Source organism: Ailuropoda melanoleuca, chromosome 12 (genome assembly GCF_002007445.2).
Source record: "Ailuropoda melanoleuca isolate Jingjing chromosome 12, ASM200744v2, whole genome shotgun sequence".
Taxonomy (NCBI): Eukaryota; Metazoa; Chordata; class Mammalia; order Carnivora; family Ursidae; genus Ailuropoda; species Ailuropoda melanoleuca.
The window spans coordinates 8,544,430-8,558,106 of record NC_048229.1 but is presented as its reverse complement, the minus strand read 5'-3'; the positions used below and the strand labels follow the sequence as shown (position 1 = coordinate 8,558,106).

Below are 13,677 nucleotides of genomic sequence, written 5' to 3'. Positions count from 1 at the left end.
AGGGAGGAACTCTTACTCCAGGCCTAGGGCTGCAGCGACGGTCCCGCCCACGATCCCAGAAGGTTTTTCCAGGCCTCTCTGCCGCCGGTTCTTACCCCTGGAAGCGCGTTCGGTCTCAGGGCCGGCCCTAGGCCTCTTTCCTGGGATAGGGCACTGAGGATTGGGGTAATAAGGTGCGGCCCCTTTAAGAGGTTTCTGGAGGCGGACCAACGGGGGCTTGGCGAATCCAGGGGGCGTGTCGAGTAGGGGCTGGCCAATCCGGGGGCGGGATGAACGAGGGGGCGGGCCCGGCGCGGGTGGGTTGGGAAGGGTTAAAGGGGCGCGCCCGCGGGTCGTGGACCGTCCGGCTGCCCCCGCCTCCTTCCGTCCGAGTGGCCCTCTCCCGCGGCTGCGCCAGCCGGGCCGCCCCGGAGACAAAGCGCCGCCGCCGCCGCCGCCGCCGCCACCGAGGATCCCGGGCCATGGCCGGGCCTCCCCCCGGCCCCGCGCCTCCCGTCCCGCTGCGGCCGCCGCCGCCCTAGGCTGCACTGCGAGGTAAGGCCGGCCTGGCGAGGGGGGACCTGCGGGTGGCCCTGCGAGGGGACGCGAGACCGGGCTCGGGCCGTCGTGGGCCTCGGGGTCCCCGGCTGTCTGGGGAGACCTCTGATGGAGGGAGCTGCCCATCTGCGATAACACGCCACTGGTAATTTACCCATTAGGGAACTCAGCTGCCGGGGCCGAGCTTGGCCGACGACTCCCGCCCCATAAGGGACCTCCGCCAGGTGGAACTCTGGCTCCCACGTTCTGCGGTGAACCACCTCTTCTGGGGCTCTGGCTGTCCTTTAAGGAACACACCAGACACAAAGAAAGGGACCGAGGGCAGCCAGGAGCAGCGCCAGACCTGGAGAACCAGCCAAAGCAATGGGCAGCGGGGCTGCCTCGAGCCTGGGGCGGGGGTCCTGGCGTCCCTGTGGCCCGTGCTGGAGAGGCGCTCTTCTTCGGGGTTCTCAGCACGTTTTTCTGCCTGTACCTGTCACGCCCTCTCCCCCATGCTCACTGTTGGGGACACTTGTGGCAGCTGGATTCAATCTCAGCACCTGCGGTCTGGCTTCTTGAATTGAATGTCAAAATGTCGTGCCTCAGTTTCTCCAGAGTCCTGGGTTCTGGGCCAGCTGTGTCCCTGGAGACCTTGAGCTAATTATTTGCCTTCCGGACAGCTTCTTGCCTGAGCGCTCAGTACCTGGTAAACATTTTGCAGAATGGCTCCTCAGGATTTATTCAGTCCTTCCCAGAGGGATGGATATTAACATTCTCATTTTATAGATGAGGCTCACCCCGACTCAGAGCGGCTGTGCTTTTGGTGCCTTTCCCACAGTTTGTCAGTGGGTTTTCCTCATTCTAGCCCATCGAACCCATGCCACAGCCCGTTTGACAGATGAGGAAACAGACTGGGAAAGGTGAAGTGACATTCTTTAGGTGGAGGGGAGAACTTGGCCCTGGGGCCAGAGAGAGGCCAGGCTCCCTCCAGCTTCCTGCCCCGCCAAAGGCTGTTGAATCAACAGCAGTACCCGTAGTGGACTATGAACTTCTTGGAAAACAGCATGAGTGTGAGGAGATAAGTGGGTGACCAGGCCCTCCCAGAGGCTGGAGCCCACACCCCTGCTGCTTCCTGCCCTCCCCCCTTTTTTCTTTGCTGGGCTGGAGGAGGCAAGGGCCATGGGCAGAGTGGGGTTCTGTGCTGGCCAGTGACCCTGGGCCAGGTTGGCCCCATTTGGGCAGTAGCGGGAGGATGGCTGCTGAGCCAAGAGGGAAATTGCTCTTCCTTGGGCCTTAATGCGGTGGGGACATCCCAGGATCAGCCCCTTTGTGCTGATGGCCTGGAGCGTGTGACTCTGGGCACAGCATTGTGCCTTTGGGGAAGTTACTTAACCTCTCTCTCTCCGTTTTCCACATCTATGAATGCAGGTGGATGAACAGATCCCTTCTTACGGGGCTGTTGAGAGATTTCAGAAGATAATTGTCTGATTCATTCTACAGGTATTTGAGCACCAACTACATGCCGGGCACTGGAATTCAGGCCAAAAACCCCTGCCCTCCTAGAGTAGGCAAAGATGACCCAGGTAATTTCACACTGGGGCGTAGGAGAGTGACTGGGTGAAGGGTGTCTCTTGCATACAGGGTGGTCAGGGACTGCTTCCCTAATGGTCAAGCTGAAACTGAAGGATGAGAAGTCAGCCATGTGAAGAAGAAAGGAGAAGGGCATTCCAGGTAAAGGAACAGCCAGGGCAAAGGCTGTGGTGTGTTTGAGGAATAGCAAGGAGGCCAGGCTGGCTGGAGCTGGAGGAAAGAAGTAGGAGATGGGCACTTGGAAGCCATGGGGAGGACTGAATTTAATACTGGGATGGGTAGGGAGTCATGGGAGTGTTTAGACTAGAGGAGGGGTGTGGCTGGACTTATCTTAACAGGATCCCTCTGTGGGGAATGGATTATAGTGGGGCCAGGGGAGGGGCCAAAGAGGGAGTTTGGCTTTTACCCTGAAGAACTGGGACAGGGAAGGGGCAAGGGTGGAGGCAGACAATGAAGAGGCTACTGCAGTTGTCAAGGCGAGTGACAACAGGGACTGAGGATGGGGAGGTGCTAGGGGGCAGAGATATTAGGCCCCTGATTTGGAAGAGGTTGGGATGGGGGGCGGCAATCAGCTGGGCTTGATGAGTGCAGAGTGGGAGTGGGGGGAGAAGGCGAAGCCATTTGCTGCAACAGAGAGTGCTGAGGGGAGAGTTTGGCGAGGCTGAGAAGAATGTCAACACTAGCACTGCTGAGTGTGTACTGTGTGTCCAGTACCATGCTCAGCACCTCCTGCAGAGTCACTGTCACATCGCAACATCCTGACTTAGGGTTGTCATGATCCCATTTTACAGATGTGGAAACAGAGGCCCAGAGAAGCTTAAAGCTTGCCCAAGGTCCCACGACCTGGACACTACAGAGCTGACATTTGAGCCCAGAGAAGAGCAAGCCGACACCAGACTGGGCAGGGAGGCAAGCGGAGGCCTGCGAGGTAGGAGAGCGATGGGGCAAGTAGAGTAGGTGGTTCCTGTGCGAAATGGAGCCAGGATCCACGTGGAGTTGTTGGGGTGTGAGGGAGAACACATGAGTCCTGTTTTGCAGAGAGAGGAACTGAGGCTCAGAGCAGGGCAGCCTGTGTCTGAAGTCACTCAGCTCAGGTAGGCAGAGCAGGGATTAAATACCCTGAGGCTTCAGGGCCTCTCTCTGACCCTGGCCCCACTGCTAGGTCAAGACAGGCTGATCTCAGCTACTAAATCATAGCTCATGTTGCCTCTTCCAGGAAGCCTTCCTTGACTGCTCAGTCAGGCAAGTTAGATGAGGTGGATTCTGTTGGGAGCTGTTGTTCCCCTCTGCTCTGGGTCAGGTTGCCTGGCTTGGCAGATGCTCCCAGGAGAGTCACCAGCCATACCTCATTCCTCTAGGCCCTGAGTAAGGCACCACCCAGGCTGGGGAATGAACATTAACTGAGTACCTTCTGCAATCCAGGGACTTTACATGCTTTGCCTATTGAAAAATAGAGCTACTGTCCTGTGCAGAGTGGGGCTGTGAAACCCGAACAAAGTGGCCATGAAAAACTCCAAGGGAGGGTACAGCTATGTTGGGGGCCCAGGTTCCACCTCCCAATTAGTACCGTCTGGCCAGTGTTGCCCCCATCATGTACTCCTTGGGGGAACGTGGATAAATATCACTGGGCCAAGTGTATAGAGTTAGAGTCCTCTGCTTTAGGTGGGTGCCTGATGCTCTCCTCATCCCCTTCCTTTAAGTGTGGGCCAAGCCCTGGAACTTTTTTCTGGGTCACTTCACTACAGTCTTTTCTGCCTCTCCTCTTCCCCTTCTGCTTCAGCCTCACCAGCCTCCTGGCTATTCCTCAAACACAGCAGCAGGTTCCTACTTCAGGACCTTTGCACTTGCTGTTCCCTCTGCTTGGTATGTCCCTGGAGCTCCCTCGCTTACCTTCAGGTCTCTGCTCAGATGTTACCTTCTCAGTACAGCCTTTCCTGACTCCCATTAAAGTCAAACACTCCTTTTGTCCCTAATACCCCCGGCCCCTTCCCTGTATTATATTTTCTACAGCACTGAAGACCACCTCGCAGACGTATTTCACCTGTTTGTTAATGGTCTGCCCCCTTCCCCTGCCACTAGCATGTCAGTACCACGAGGGCAGCGACCCTCTCTATCTTGTTTATTGCTGGACTCCTAGTACTTGGAACAGTACTCGGCACATGGTGGGTGCTTAACAAATGTTTGATGAGTGAAGGCCCTACAGCCTTCCAAAGTCAGTTCTGTTCATATCCCCATTTCATGGATAGGCAAGTCACAGCTGGGGGACCTGGAAGGGACCACAAAAAGGCAGCCCGTCTGGTTTCTGGGGATGATGAAAACATCGGCGCCTAAAATGAGGCCTGGCTTTGAATTTCAGGTCTGCCCAACTTGCTTTGTGACTGTCTGCTAGTTACTAGCCTCTCTGTCCTTTGTCACCCCATCTGTCAAATAGCGGTGGTGTGGGGCCCTGCCAACTGGGGTTTGCCGCGAGATGAAAGGAGTTAATACTATAAAATGCTTGGTCCGCCTTACTTTGGGGAGGCTTCTGGGGCCGGTCAGCCCTGAGTTTGGGCCCTGGCTCTGCTCCGGAAGAGCTGCGTGAGCTTGGGCAGGCCGCTTCTGCTCCAGGAGCCTCAGTTTACTCACCTGCGCGAGAGAAGGCATGGAGGGCCGTCGGTGGCCGAGAGTGGCGGCGAGGTCACGGAGAGGCGCGGTGGGGCGGCGGGACCGGGTGGCGGGGGCCATATGAGTAACCGCTGTCCTGGTGGGGGGACAGGCCCCGGCGCGGCCGCCATGAAGCTGAACGAGCGCAGCCTGGCCTTCTACGCCACGTGCGACGCCCCGGTGGACAACGCGGGCTTCCTGTACAAGAAGGGCGGCCGGCACGCGGCCTACCACCGCCGCTGGTTCGTGCTGCGCGGCAACATGCTCTTCTACTTCGAGGAGCCGGCCAGCCGCGAGCCGGTGGGCGTCATCATCCTGGAGGGCTGCACCGTGGAGCTGGTGGAGGCCGCCGAGGAGTTCGCCTTCGCCGTGCGCTTCGCGGGGGCCCGGGCGCGCACCTACGTGCTGGCCGCCGAGAGCCAGGCCGCCATGGAGGGCTGGGTGAAGGCGCTGTCGCGGGCCAGCTTCGACTACCTGGNCCGCCCCGCGGGCGCCAAAGCTGCAGCCTCGCGGCCCGGCCCCGCGCCGCCCCTGCCTCCCCGGCGGATTCCGCTGCCCAACGGGCCTCTCTACGCCGGCTCCTTTGCCCAGCTGCACGAGTGGTATGGGCAGGAGGTGAGGGCGCTGAGGAGCCAGTGGCTCAGGAGCCGGGCCCAGCCCTGAAGAGATGAGCGGGGCGGGCCAGCCCTGAGGTCGCCCGACACGCCCTGCCCTGGGAGACCAGGGGGGAAATGGGCCTGAGGGAAGTCGGGGTGGCCTGGTTCCCGGGCCCGGCTCTGAGAAGATGCTGGGTTCTGAGGGGTGCTTTAGGACTTGTGGGACTCAGAGGGGGCCATGGGCCCGATTCTAAGGAGCCTGCAGGGCCTCGGTGAGCCTCAAGAAGCCAGAGGCCTGGTATCCGGGGAACTCTGGCCCCCCGCCCTGCTGGAGTCACCCAGCTAAGGTCTGTTGCTGGTAACAGACCCCCGCTGGGATGACTGGGCCACGTGAGGATCTGATGCCTGGAAGGCGATGCCGGGTCAGCCCTGGCCCTGGCGGCTCGGACTGGACCTGGACGTGGGCAGAGACAGAGAAGCCTTGGCCGAGCTGCACCACACCTGGGTTTGACCTCCTTTTGCTCCAGGGCCTGGCTCCAGGCTACCTGCCTGTCCCCAGAAGCAGGTGCAGAAGGCAGCGCAGGCGCGGGTTTCAAAGCGTGACCCGTGTGGTGAGGCGGCCTGGTCCCAAGGGCTCTTCTTGGCTTGGAGTGGGGCTGAGGCACGACTTTGCCCTGGGCCTCAGCCAGGCCTTGAGAAGGTACTCCTGGCACAGTAGCGGCCCTCTGATCTGGGCCAGTCTGTGTCCCTGTGGTGGTTCTCACATGCCCTCCCCACACTCCTTAACCACATACTTTAGTCTCCTTCTGGAGCGGGTCTTCTGCCGCAGCCTGGGCTGGGGCCTCTTAGGAGCTTGGCTGACCTTGTCCAGTCCTGAGCTGGGCAGCTGTGGCCTGAGCTGGCTTTCTAGCTGGGTTCCCCAGGAATGGGTGACCGTGCGCTGACTCACCACCCAGAAAGGGCCTGGGTGCTGATCTGGTACTGCAAAGAAACAGCTGCCAAGCTTTGTTTGGCTTCTGGAAGCCCCTCACTCCATCACAGTCCCAGCCCATCCCCACCCCCAGTATTCTGATGGGGAGACCAGGTCTTGCTTTGCTTCGAGGCCGACTGCTGTTTTACTGTACTCACCACAGTGGCCATTCTTCATCCAGGGAGAATCTCAGGGGGCTGGGACACCCCCGGCCCTCAAGCTGGGTTATGTTTACAGTTCTCAGTGCCCCACACTGGGGACCACCTGAGGACACATATGCCCCATCCTCTATTTCCCCAGAGGGTCTCTCTTGGTGACAGTGGGACTTGGTCCTAAGGCCCCTTCTGCTGTCTTTGGAGACCCTGGGGCTCGGGGAAGAATGCGGAGTGTCTGTGTGTCTGCAATCACCACCAGCTCACTGCTGGCTCAGTTGACTGGGGCTTCAGTTTTAATTTAATTTTTAATACTTAGGGTGTTTTTCCCCCTAGCAACAGAGCTTGGTGTTTTCACTGCTTTTGTTTCTTGTTAGCTGGTGGGAGGGGATGAGGTGCCCCAGCTTTGGGCTTGGCTGAATGGGGGGGGGGTATAGTTGGCACTGCCCCCAGGGAGGGGGTCAGGAGCCTTGGCTGGACACAAAGGCACCTCAAAAATCTCACCTTGTTCTCTACCTTCTTCCCAGCAAGTCCTGTTCTCCTGATAGGTGCCTCTGGGGTCTTCGAACGCTTCCCATCCCCCTCCTTTCCAAGTCCTGAGTGGAGGGGGTGGGGATAGCTGCTCTTGTCCATAGGCCCTGGGTCTCCAGGGATATTAGGATCTGCCCAGAGCCCATGTCCTGGCCAGACCCAGCTGGCAGGGCGAGGTGTCGGTCCCCATCCTGGTGCAGGTTTACAAGCTCTATAAAGGTACAGTGCCTACCACTGCCCCCCTTCTCCACCCCCGAAAAAGCACAAGATGGGGTCAGGCTGCCTCCAGAGTTGGGTGGGGACAGAGATATCTGGCAGCCTGGGAGGGGGATGTAAAGGCTAAAATAAAAAATTTGTCAAGTGATGGCTGATTGTGTCATTTTTCCCCATCAGAATCCTTCATTGCAGAGCAGGCCCTACAGGAGAAGTGACTAATGTATGCTGAGTGCCCATGGCTGATGCTCTGCCAGGCACATTCTCAACCTCTTATGGCAGATAACTGCTCCATTTTACAGATGAGGGAACGGAGACTTAGGTTAAGAAAGCTGCTAAATTCACACAGCCGAAGGTGTCAAAGCAGGGATGTAAACACCTACAATCCTGTGGAAGAAGGGCAGAGTCTTCCAGAGGAATATGAGGGGGATGGAGTTGCAAAGTTCCTTTTCAGAGGGGAGAGGAGGCAGGGGCGAAGGTGAAGATTTAAAAGTTCTGTGGGCTGAAGGCCTGACAGTTGGGAGGGACGTTGGGGATGGCAGATGGAAGAGTCAAACCTGCCTTGTCTCACAGATGGCTTCATGGTGGTTGCCTGGGGGCCTGGAGTGAGAATTCTGGCATCAATGCTGGTTCAGAGGAAAAGATCCTGTGATTGATTAGTGATGTCTGCTATGAGCACAGGGTGGATGGTGGTGGTGCTCATGCTGTGTGTCGTGGACTCATTGAGCCTATTGGCTGGGCTCATGGGGGATTCATGGATGGGAAGGGGCTGGCCCCAGGTCACCCAACGAGAGGGACTAGGCCCTAGGTCCTCCTAACGTGGATTCAGAACTTGAGTCACATGTGTCCCTTGCCAGCCTGGAAAAATCATGCACACTCAGGAAAATGTGGCTTAGAAGGAGCAACCTACTTTCCTCAGTTCACAGAACAAGTTCAAGAACAAGAAATGAAATCTATCAAGGTCAGGGAATCATGCCACTGTGAGCATCCAGTGTGTGCTGAGTAATTCCTCCCACCTCTCCTGGGACCACAGCTGACACGGGAGCTGGGGAAGTGGTTCCCCACACAGGCTGAGTCAGGGTGCTGCCTGTGGTATTTGTGACCACAACCTCTGCAGGGCCTGGGGAATAGGATGGGGGAAGTAGCAGGAGAGAGACAGCCCAAGAGGGAGGGTCGCAAGGGTCCCCTCACCTGCCAGGCTTTCTAGGGCTGGAACGTTTCCCTGCAACCCACTGAAAGGGGGAGGGGAGACAAGTCGGTCAATACCGGAGTGTTGTGCATCCACCTGCTAATATGTCATTGTTTCCGCCTGACTGAGGGGGGATGTTTGGGGCACGTGTCTAAGGATGACTAAAACATCCCAAAAGCAGGACAAAGTAGAGGAAATTGTCCTTACCCAAACAGTCTTGGGGGGATATTGTATATATTCAGAGGGATATTCTGAGAAACCACTTGGGGTAGGGGTGAGAACCTCAAGGAGGGCAACCAGGCTAGAAGCTATGGGCTGGTTGCCCACATCCGTCTACCCTAAATCGTTAGTTGTGCTGTTCCCACTTGACTTTCAGGGATCGGCTAAACTTTAGCTGATAAAGAATGGTTGTGTGACTGAATTTCAGCCAATGAGATGTGAGTAGAAGGGTCTTCTTGCTTTTAAAAAGAGACACAATGAAGAGCTCTTCATTGCTCTCTGAGGGTAAGTTATGTCTGATGCCTGGAGCTGTGGCAGCCATCTTGTGATCATGAAGCAGACCACACTAAGGAAAACATGCCCTGCTGGGCTCCGTACACACTTGAAGATATCCTTGAACTGACAAATCAATGGACCAGGAACCTGCCCTACCCTCTGGACATCTTGTTATTTGAGGTCATAAATGTCCTTGTTTAAAGCTTTGAGAGGGACTTTTTTTTTTTTTTTTTTTTGCAGCCAGAGGCTTCCTAACAGGTAAGTTCTAGTGACTGTAGCTGTTGCCTCTAAGGAGCATGGCTGTAGGTGACCAAGTGTAGAGCTGTTGTCAGCTTAGTGGGGTGAAGGTTAGTGCTGGATGGTATTCCCCGGGACATCTTTCCTTGGAAGACTTCCATCTCCTCTTCTGAGCAAACAAATATTGAAAGAAGAGCACTGCGCCTTCTATGTTCTAAGTGGGGCTTTTTTGTCCCAACTGTCCACTCCCCCCAACCCTCCCCAGGTACCTTACCTCACCTTACACAAACTTGGTTATGGAAAAGTTCCTACTACTTGTCCCAATTTCTAAAGTCGTGGCATCTAAAATGAAACTCTTCAAGAACAGGAAAATGATAAACTGCTTAATTAAGCCCAACTCCAAATCTGCATTTTCTGATGAAGACTTTTTAAAAGGTGGGCCCATGAACCGTTTCTTTACTTAGGGTCTCAAAACGGTTGCCTGCTCCTGACAGAGAGGTCAGAGCTGCCTCGGCTTTGTCTGACTGCCCTCGGGGCTGCTGCTGTTCTTACCAGGAGCAGCTCTGGAAACACTTGGGGGCTGGGCCGCCACCGCACTCCCTTCATTGTCCAGGGGGATGTTCTCGTTGTTTCTGTGGTTGTGGGCCGAGAACCCAAGGCAGAACAGCCAGGCTTTCCAGACTGCAACTCCTTGACAGCTGAGACCAGCTCCGTCATCGGTACGCACCCCCCCCAGGGCTTGGCACCGACGATTCCAATCACTGCCTCCCCTAGCCCCTGAGCTCACGTGATTCTTCCCTCCCTGACCATGGTTGCTGGGCAGGAGTTGGTCTCAGATGCAAGCTGAGCCAGGCAGGGTCCTGGGAACTTTGAATTGGGAGGAAGAGACTCAGGTGTGAGGCAGCCTGAGAGAGAGACTGGCAGGTGCCCCACAGCCCAGCTGAACCGCCTGCCTTTGGATTTCACAGGGTCTCCATTGGATCTTCCCAAAAAACTGTTCGCACATCTCTAAGTGGATCAAAATTCCTTTCAACCCAGTCGTTCCCGACTACGCCAAGACACCCAGGGACTGTTCCGCACGCCTGTGCTCTTTTGTTTCACCAGCGTCCTTCCAGGTGCCTGGCACACTCAGTGGGGCCAACAAAATGAAATTAGAACTGCCTCACATTTACCAACAGCTGTGATGTCCTATTCACCTCGGGGGGTGGGTATGGTTTAAAAATGCAGATTCCTGGGCCCCAGCTCCTGGAAATCTGGGTGAGTAGGTTGGGGCAGAGCCCAGGAAGCTGCATTTTGAGTAGAAAACAGGGATTTTAGGGCCACAGTTTAGGGAATGCTCATTTAATCTTTGAAGAAACTTCTAAGGCGGTGTGGTAGCCAGCCCCCATGATAGGCCCCAACGAGCCTCGCTTCTTGGTATCTGTGCCTTTGTGTTGTCTCCTCCCACACTGCATCCTGGTAGGCCTGTGTGGCCAAGGGAATACTGTGGGGTGACAGTAGGGCTTGTAAATCTGTGTCCCAGAAGACACCATGGCCTCTGCCTTGCTCCCTCTTGGCTGCCATGTTGTGGGGACACTCAAGCAGTCCTGACAGAGGAACGGAAGCCCTTAGCCAATATGCCAGCACCAGCCTGCCAGTCATGGGAGGGCGCCATCTTGGAAGCAGATTTTCCAGCCCCAGAAGAGGAGATTGCAGCCCCGGTGGTTGGCACCTTCACGGTACCCCCATGAGGGATCCAGGAGCCAGAACCACCCAGTTACGCCACTCCCAAATTCCTGACGCAAGAGATTGAGAGGTAAACATTCACTGTTTTAAGCCACTAAGTTTGGGCATTGTTATGTGGTGAGAGACAGCAAACACAGGTAGATACTATTACGATCTGGTCCATTTTACAGATAAGGAAACTGAGTCTCACTGAAGGACCCTAGATTACCTGATAGTGGAAAGTCAAACCGAGGCCAGGCTAAGTCCAAAGCTAGTGCTTTTAACAACAACACCCTGGGGGGCTGGAGAAGGTCACGAAACCAACGGTCTTATCCCTTCATTGTGGCAGATGGGGAAACTGACCTAGGGTGAGGAATCACCTTGGCTAAGGTCACTCAAGGTGCTGTTCCCTGCCCCATCCCTACTGCTCTTGGGTTTATGGGGTTACTTCAGCCTCCAGAGTGCCTGCAAAGGCAGCCCAGATTCTAGAGCAACATATACCCTGTGCCTTTACCTATGGAGAGCCTGGCCTTCAGAATGATCTCTAGAATAGCCACCCTGGCAGTCATGGGCCAATCAGCCAGCTGAGGTCTGGTTTTTTCACTCACCAGTAGGTGATGGGAGGTGTGGCTGTTGGCCCAGTGCAGGAGCTTAACTAGGAGCCAAAGGAGGGCAGGGGTAGGGAGCAAGGAGCACAGAGGCCTGAGGGCTCAGGGTCTATGGCAGGGGTGGGCCCTGCTGCTTTTCTCTGGCTTGCCACCTCCCCAGGCAGATGGAGCCTCCTAACTTCCTAAGAGTGCAAGTCTGACCCCCTGTCCCCCGCCTCACACCCTCCATGGCTCCCGGTACCCTCAGGAGAAAGGCATATTTCCCACCATGGCCCAAGGGGCTTCAGGATCTGACGCTCATCCTTCTTCCTCCCTCCATTTGCCCCCCCCCTCAAATTCCAACTTCTTTAGACCTGTTTCCCCATGTTCTTGTCCCTGCTTCTCCTCTAACTCCTATAGTATTTCAGGTGTTAGCGGAGATGTCCTCTCCTCCAGAAAGCCTTCCTGGACCCCACTACTCATACTCTCATGGTTCCCCACGTTTACTCCATTGGATCATTGAGCATGTGTGGGCACTCAATAAATACTTATTAACCAGACAGTCACCAAATCTCCCCCAACTCAGCTCTCTGCTCTCCCCTGTCCCCTGATCAAAACCTACCACCACCCTCCTCCAAGGCCTTCCCTGCCTTCTCGTACCTTTCTCGTCTCTCCACTCCCCACTCGCCTGTGCTTCCTAGTTCAGCATTCCACGTTTCTGTGTTTTTTCCTGCATTTTCCACTCCAGATGGGCAGCAACTGCAGACAATGTCAACACCAAAGATGACGAGCCAGGATGGAGCTTTAGTTCCCAGAGGCTGGGACACCTGCTTCCTTAGGTGGCTTGTGTGTGTCAGATGTGGCCTCTTCTCTACTCCGGCCCCCACCTACACCATGGGGCCACATTCTGGGCATGTCTGCCTTCCGTTTTTCCAGAGCTGTGAACCGAGGGTCCAAAGGGTCAGTCCATGGCTTTGCTTCATTTGAATCCTTACAACTACCTTACAGGGAAGGTGCCATTACCCTCACTTCCACTGTACATCTTGGGAAACTGAGGCACAGAGCAGGTTAGGAATTTACCAAGGTCCTATGTGGAGCCAGGGTTGAAACCAGGTGGTCTGGCCTCTCTCCCCGAGCTCTTGACTCTCATCCTTCTCTCCAACTCTGAGCAAAGGCCAGCCCCGCCTGAGATGTCACCCTTAAGGGCTAGCTCGGGACCTCCATGGATGTGGGCCTCGGCCTTACCTGATGTTGCCCTCCTTGCCTTGATGGGGTGCTCAGGCATCCCAGGGGGCCATCCTGCTGGGTTTGGAGTAATTAGTTATCCTAATGAAGGTAATTAATCATTTAATTCCCACTTTAAGGACGTGCGGAAGGTTTCCGGACAGAGAGGAAAGGTCTGTCTTGGGACACCATGTGGCCTTGGCTCACGGATGAGTAATGCCACCCCAGCATTGACATTAATGGTCAAGAAAAAAAAAAAAAAAAAACAAAACCCTGTAGCTTGAAGCAGAGACTCACCATCATGGGTTGAAAGAACCCGACCCCTGATCATTATAACAACAGGTAATGTTGAGCCCTGATGTGCCACACTGTCTAACATGTTTTACCTGCATGATTATTCCTCACAATCACCTCCTGAGCTGGCTGCTGGGATACCCCTATTTCTCAGACAGGAAAACCAAGGCCTGAGTTATACAGCATGGAAAGGGGCGATGCTCTGTTGGTTACTAGGAAACCCGTCTTGGCCTTTTCCTATTGGGAGGCTGGGGACACCTGCTCCTCATTCCACTGAGGTGGGCACAGCTTGTCAGCTGGGTGGTCCTGGGGCTATAACCTGTGGCCACTGATTTGGGGGCAGGGCATGATCTCAGCCCCAGAGTCTAACTTGCTTCCACCCTCCTGCCCTGAGGAGAAAAATGGAATCCAATCCTTTCATTTTCCTTTGATGGAGCCCACAGCACAATTGCCAATAGAGATGTCCACAGGACTCAGGCAGGTGGCACAGGTGAGGACTGGGGCGAATCGCAAGCAAGTGTCCTGTCTAAAAGGGGCAGCTGCTGTCACATTGGAACTTGGGTCCAGTGTGGCCAGATCTTAATGGTGTCGAACTAATTTAAAAGCCAGGTTTTTTGTTTGTTTTGTTTTTGTTTTTGTTTTTTACAAAGTATCTTATAAAACACCTCTGAGGGCCAGCTCGGACCCCCAATTTGCATCCCTAGCTACAGAACAAAGCAAGCAGGACACCCAGACG

General features: G+C 55.5%; 1 protein-coding gene across 1 annotated transcript; it reads left to right on the top strand.

Annotated features, from left to right (window-relative positions):
- The first annotated feature begins 310 nt into the window (after positions 1-310).
- Positions 311-7,380, top strand: PHETA1 (PH domain containing endocytic trafficking adaptor 1). The gene is made up of 3 exons (XM_034638573.1): positions 311-534; positions 699-3,034; positions 4,862-7,380. Exons 2-3 carry the CDS (start codon positions 2,881-2,883, stop codon positions 5,410-5,412), a joined length of 705 nt encoding a protein of 234 aa, XP_034494464.1. The 5' UTR covers positions 311-534; positions 699-2,880; the 3' UTR covers positions 5,413-7,380.
- The last annotated feature ends 6,297 nt before the right edge of the window (positions 7,381-13,677 follow it).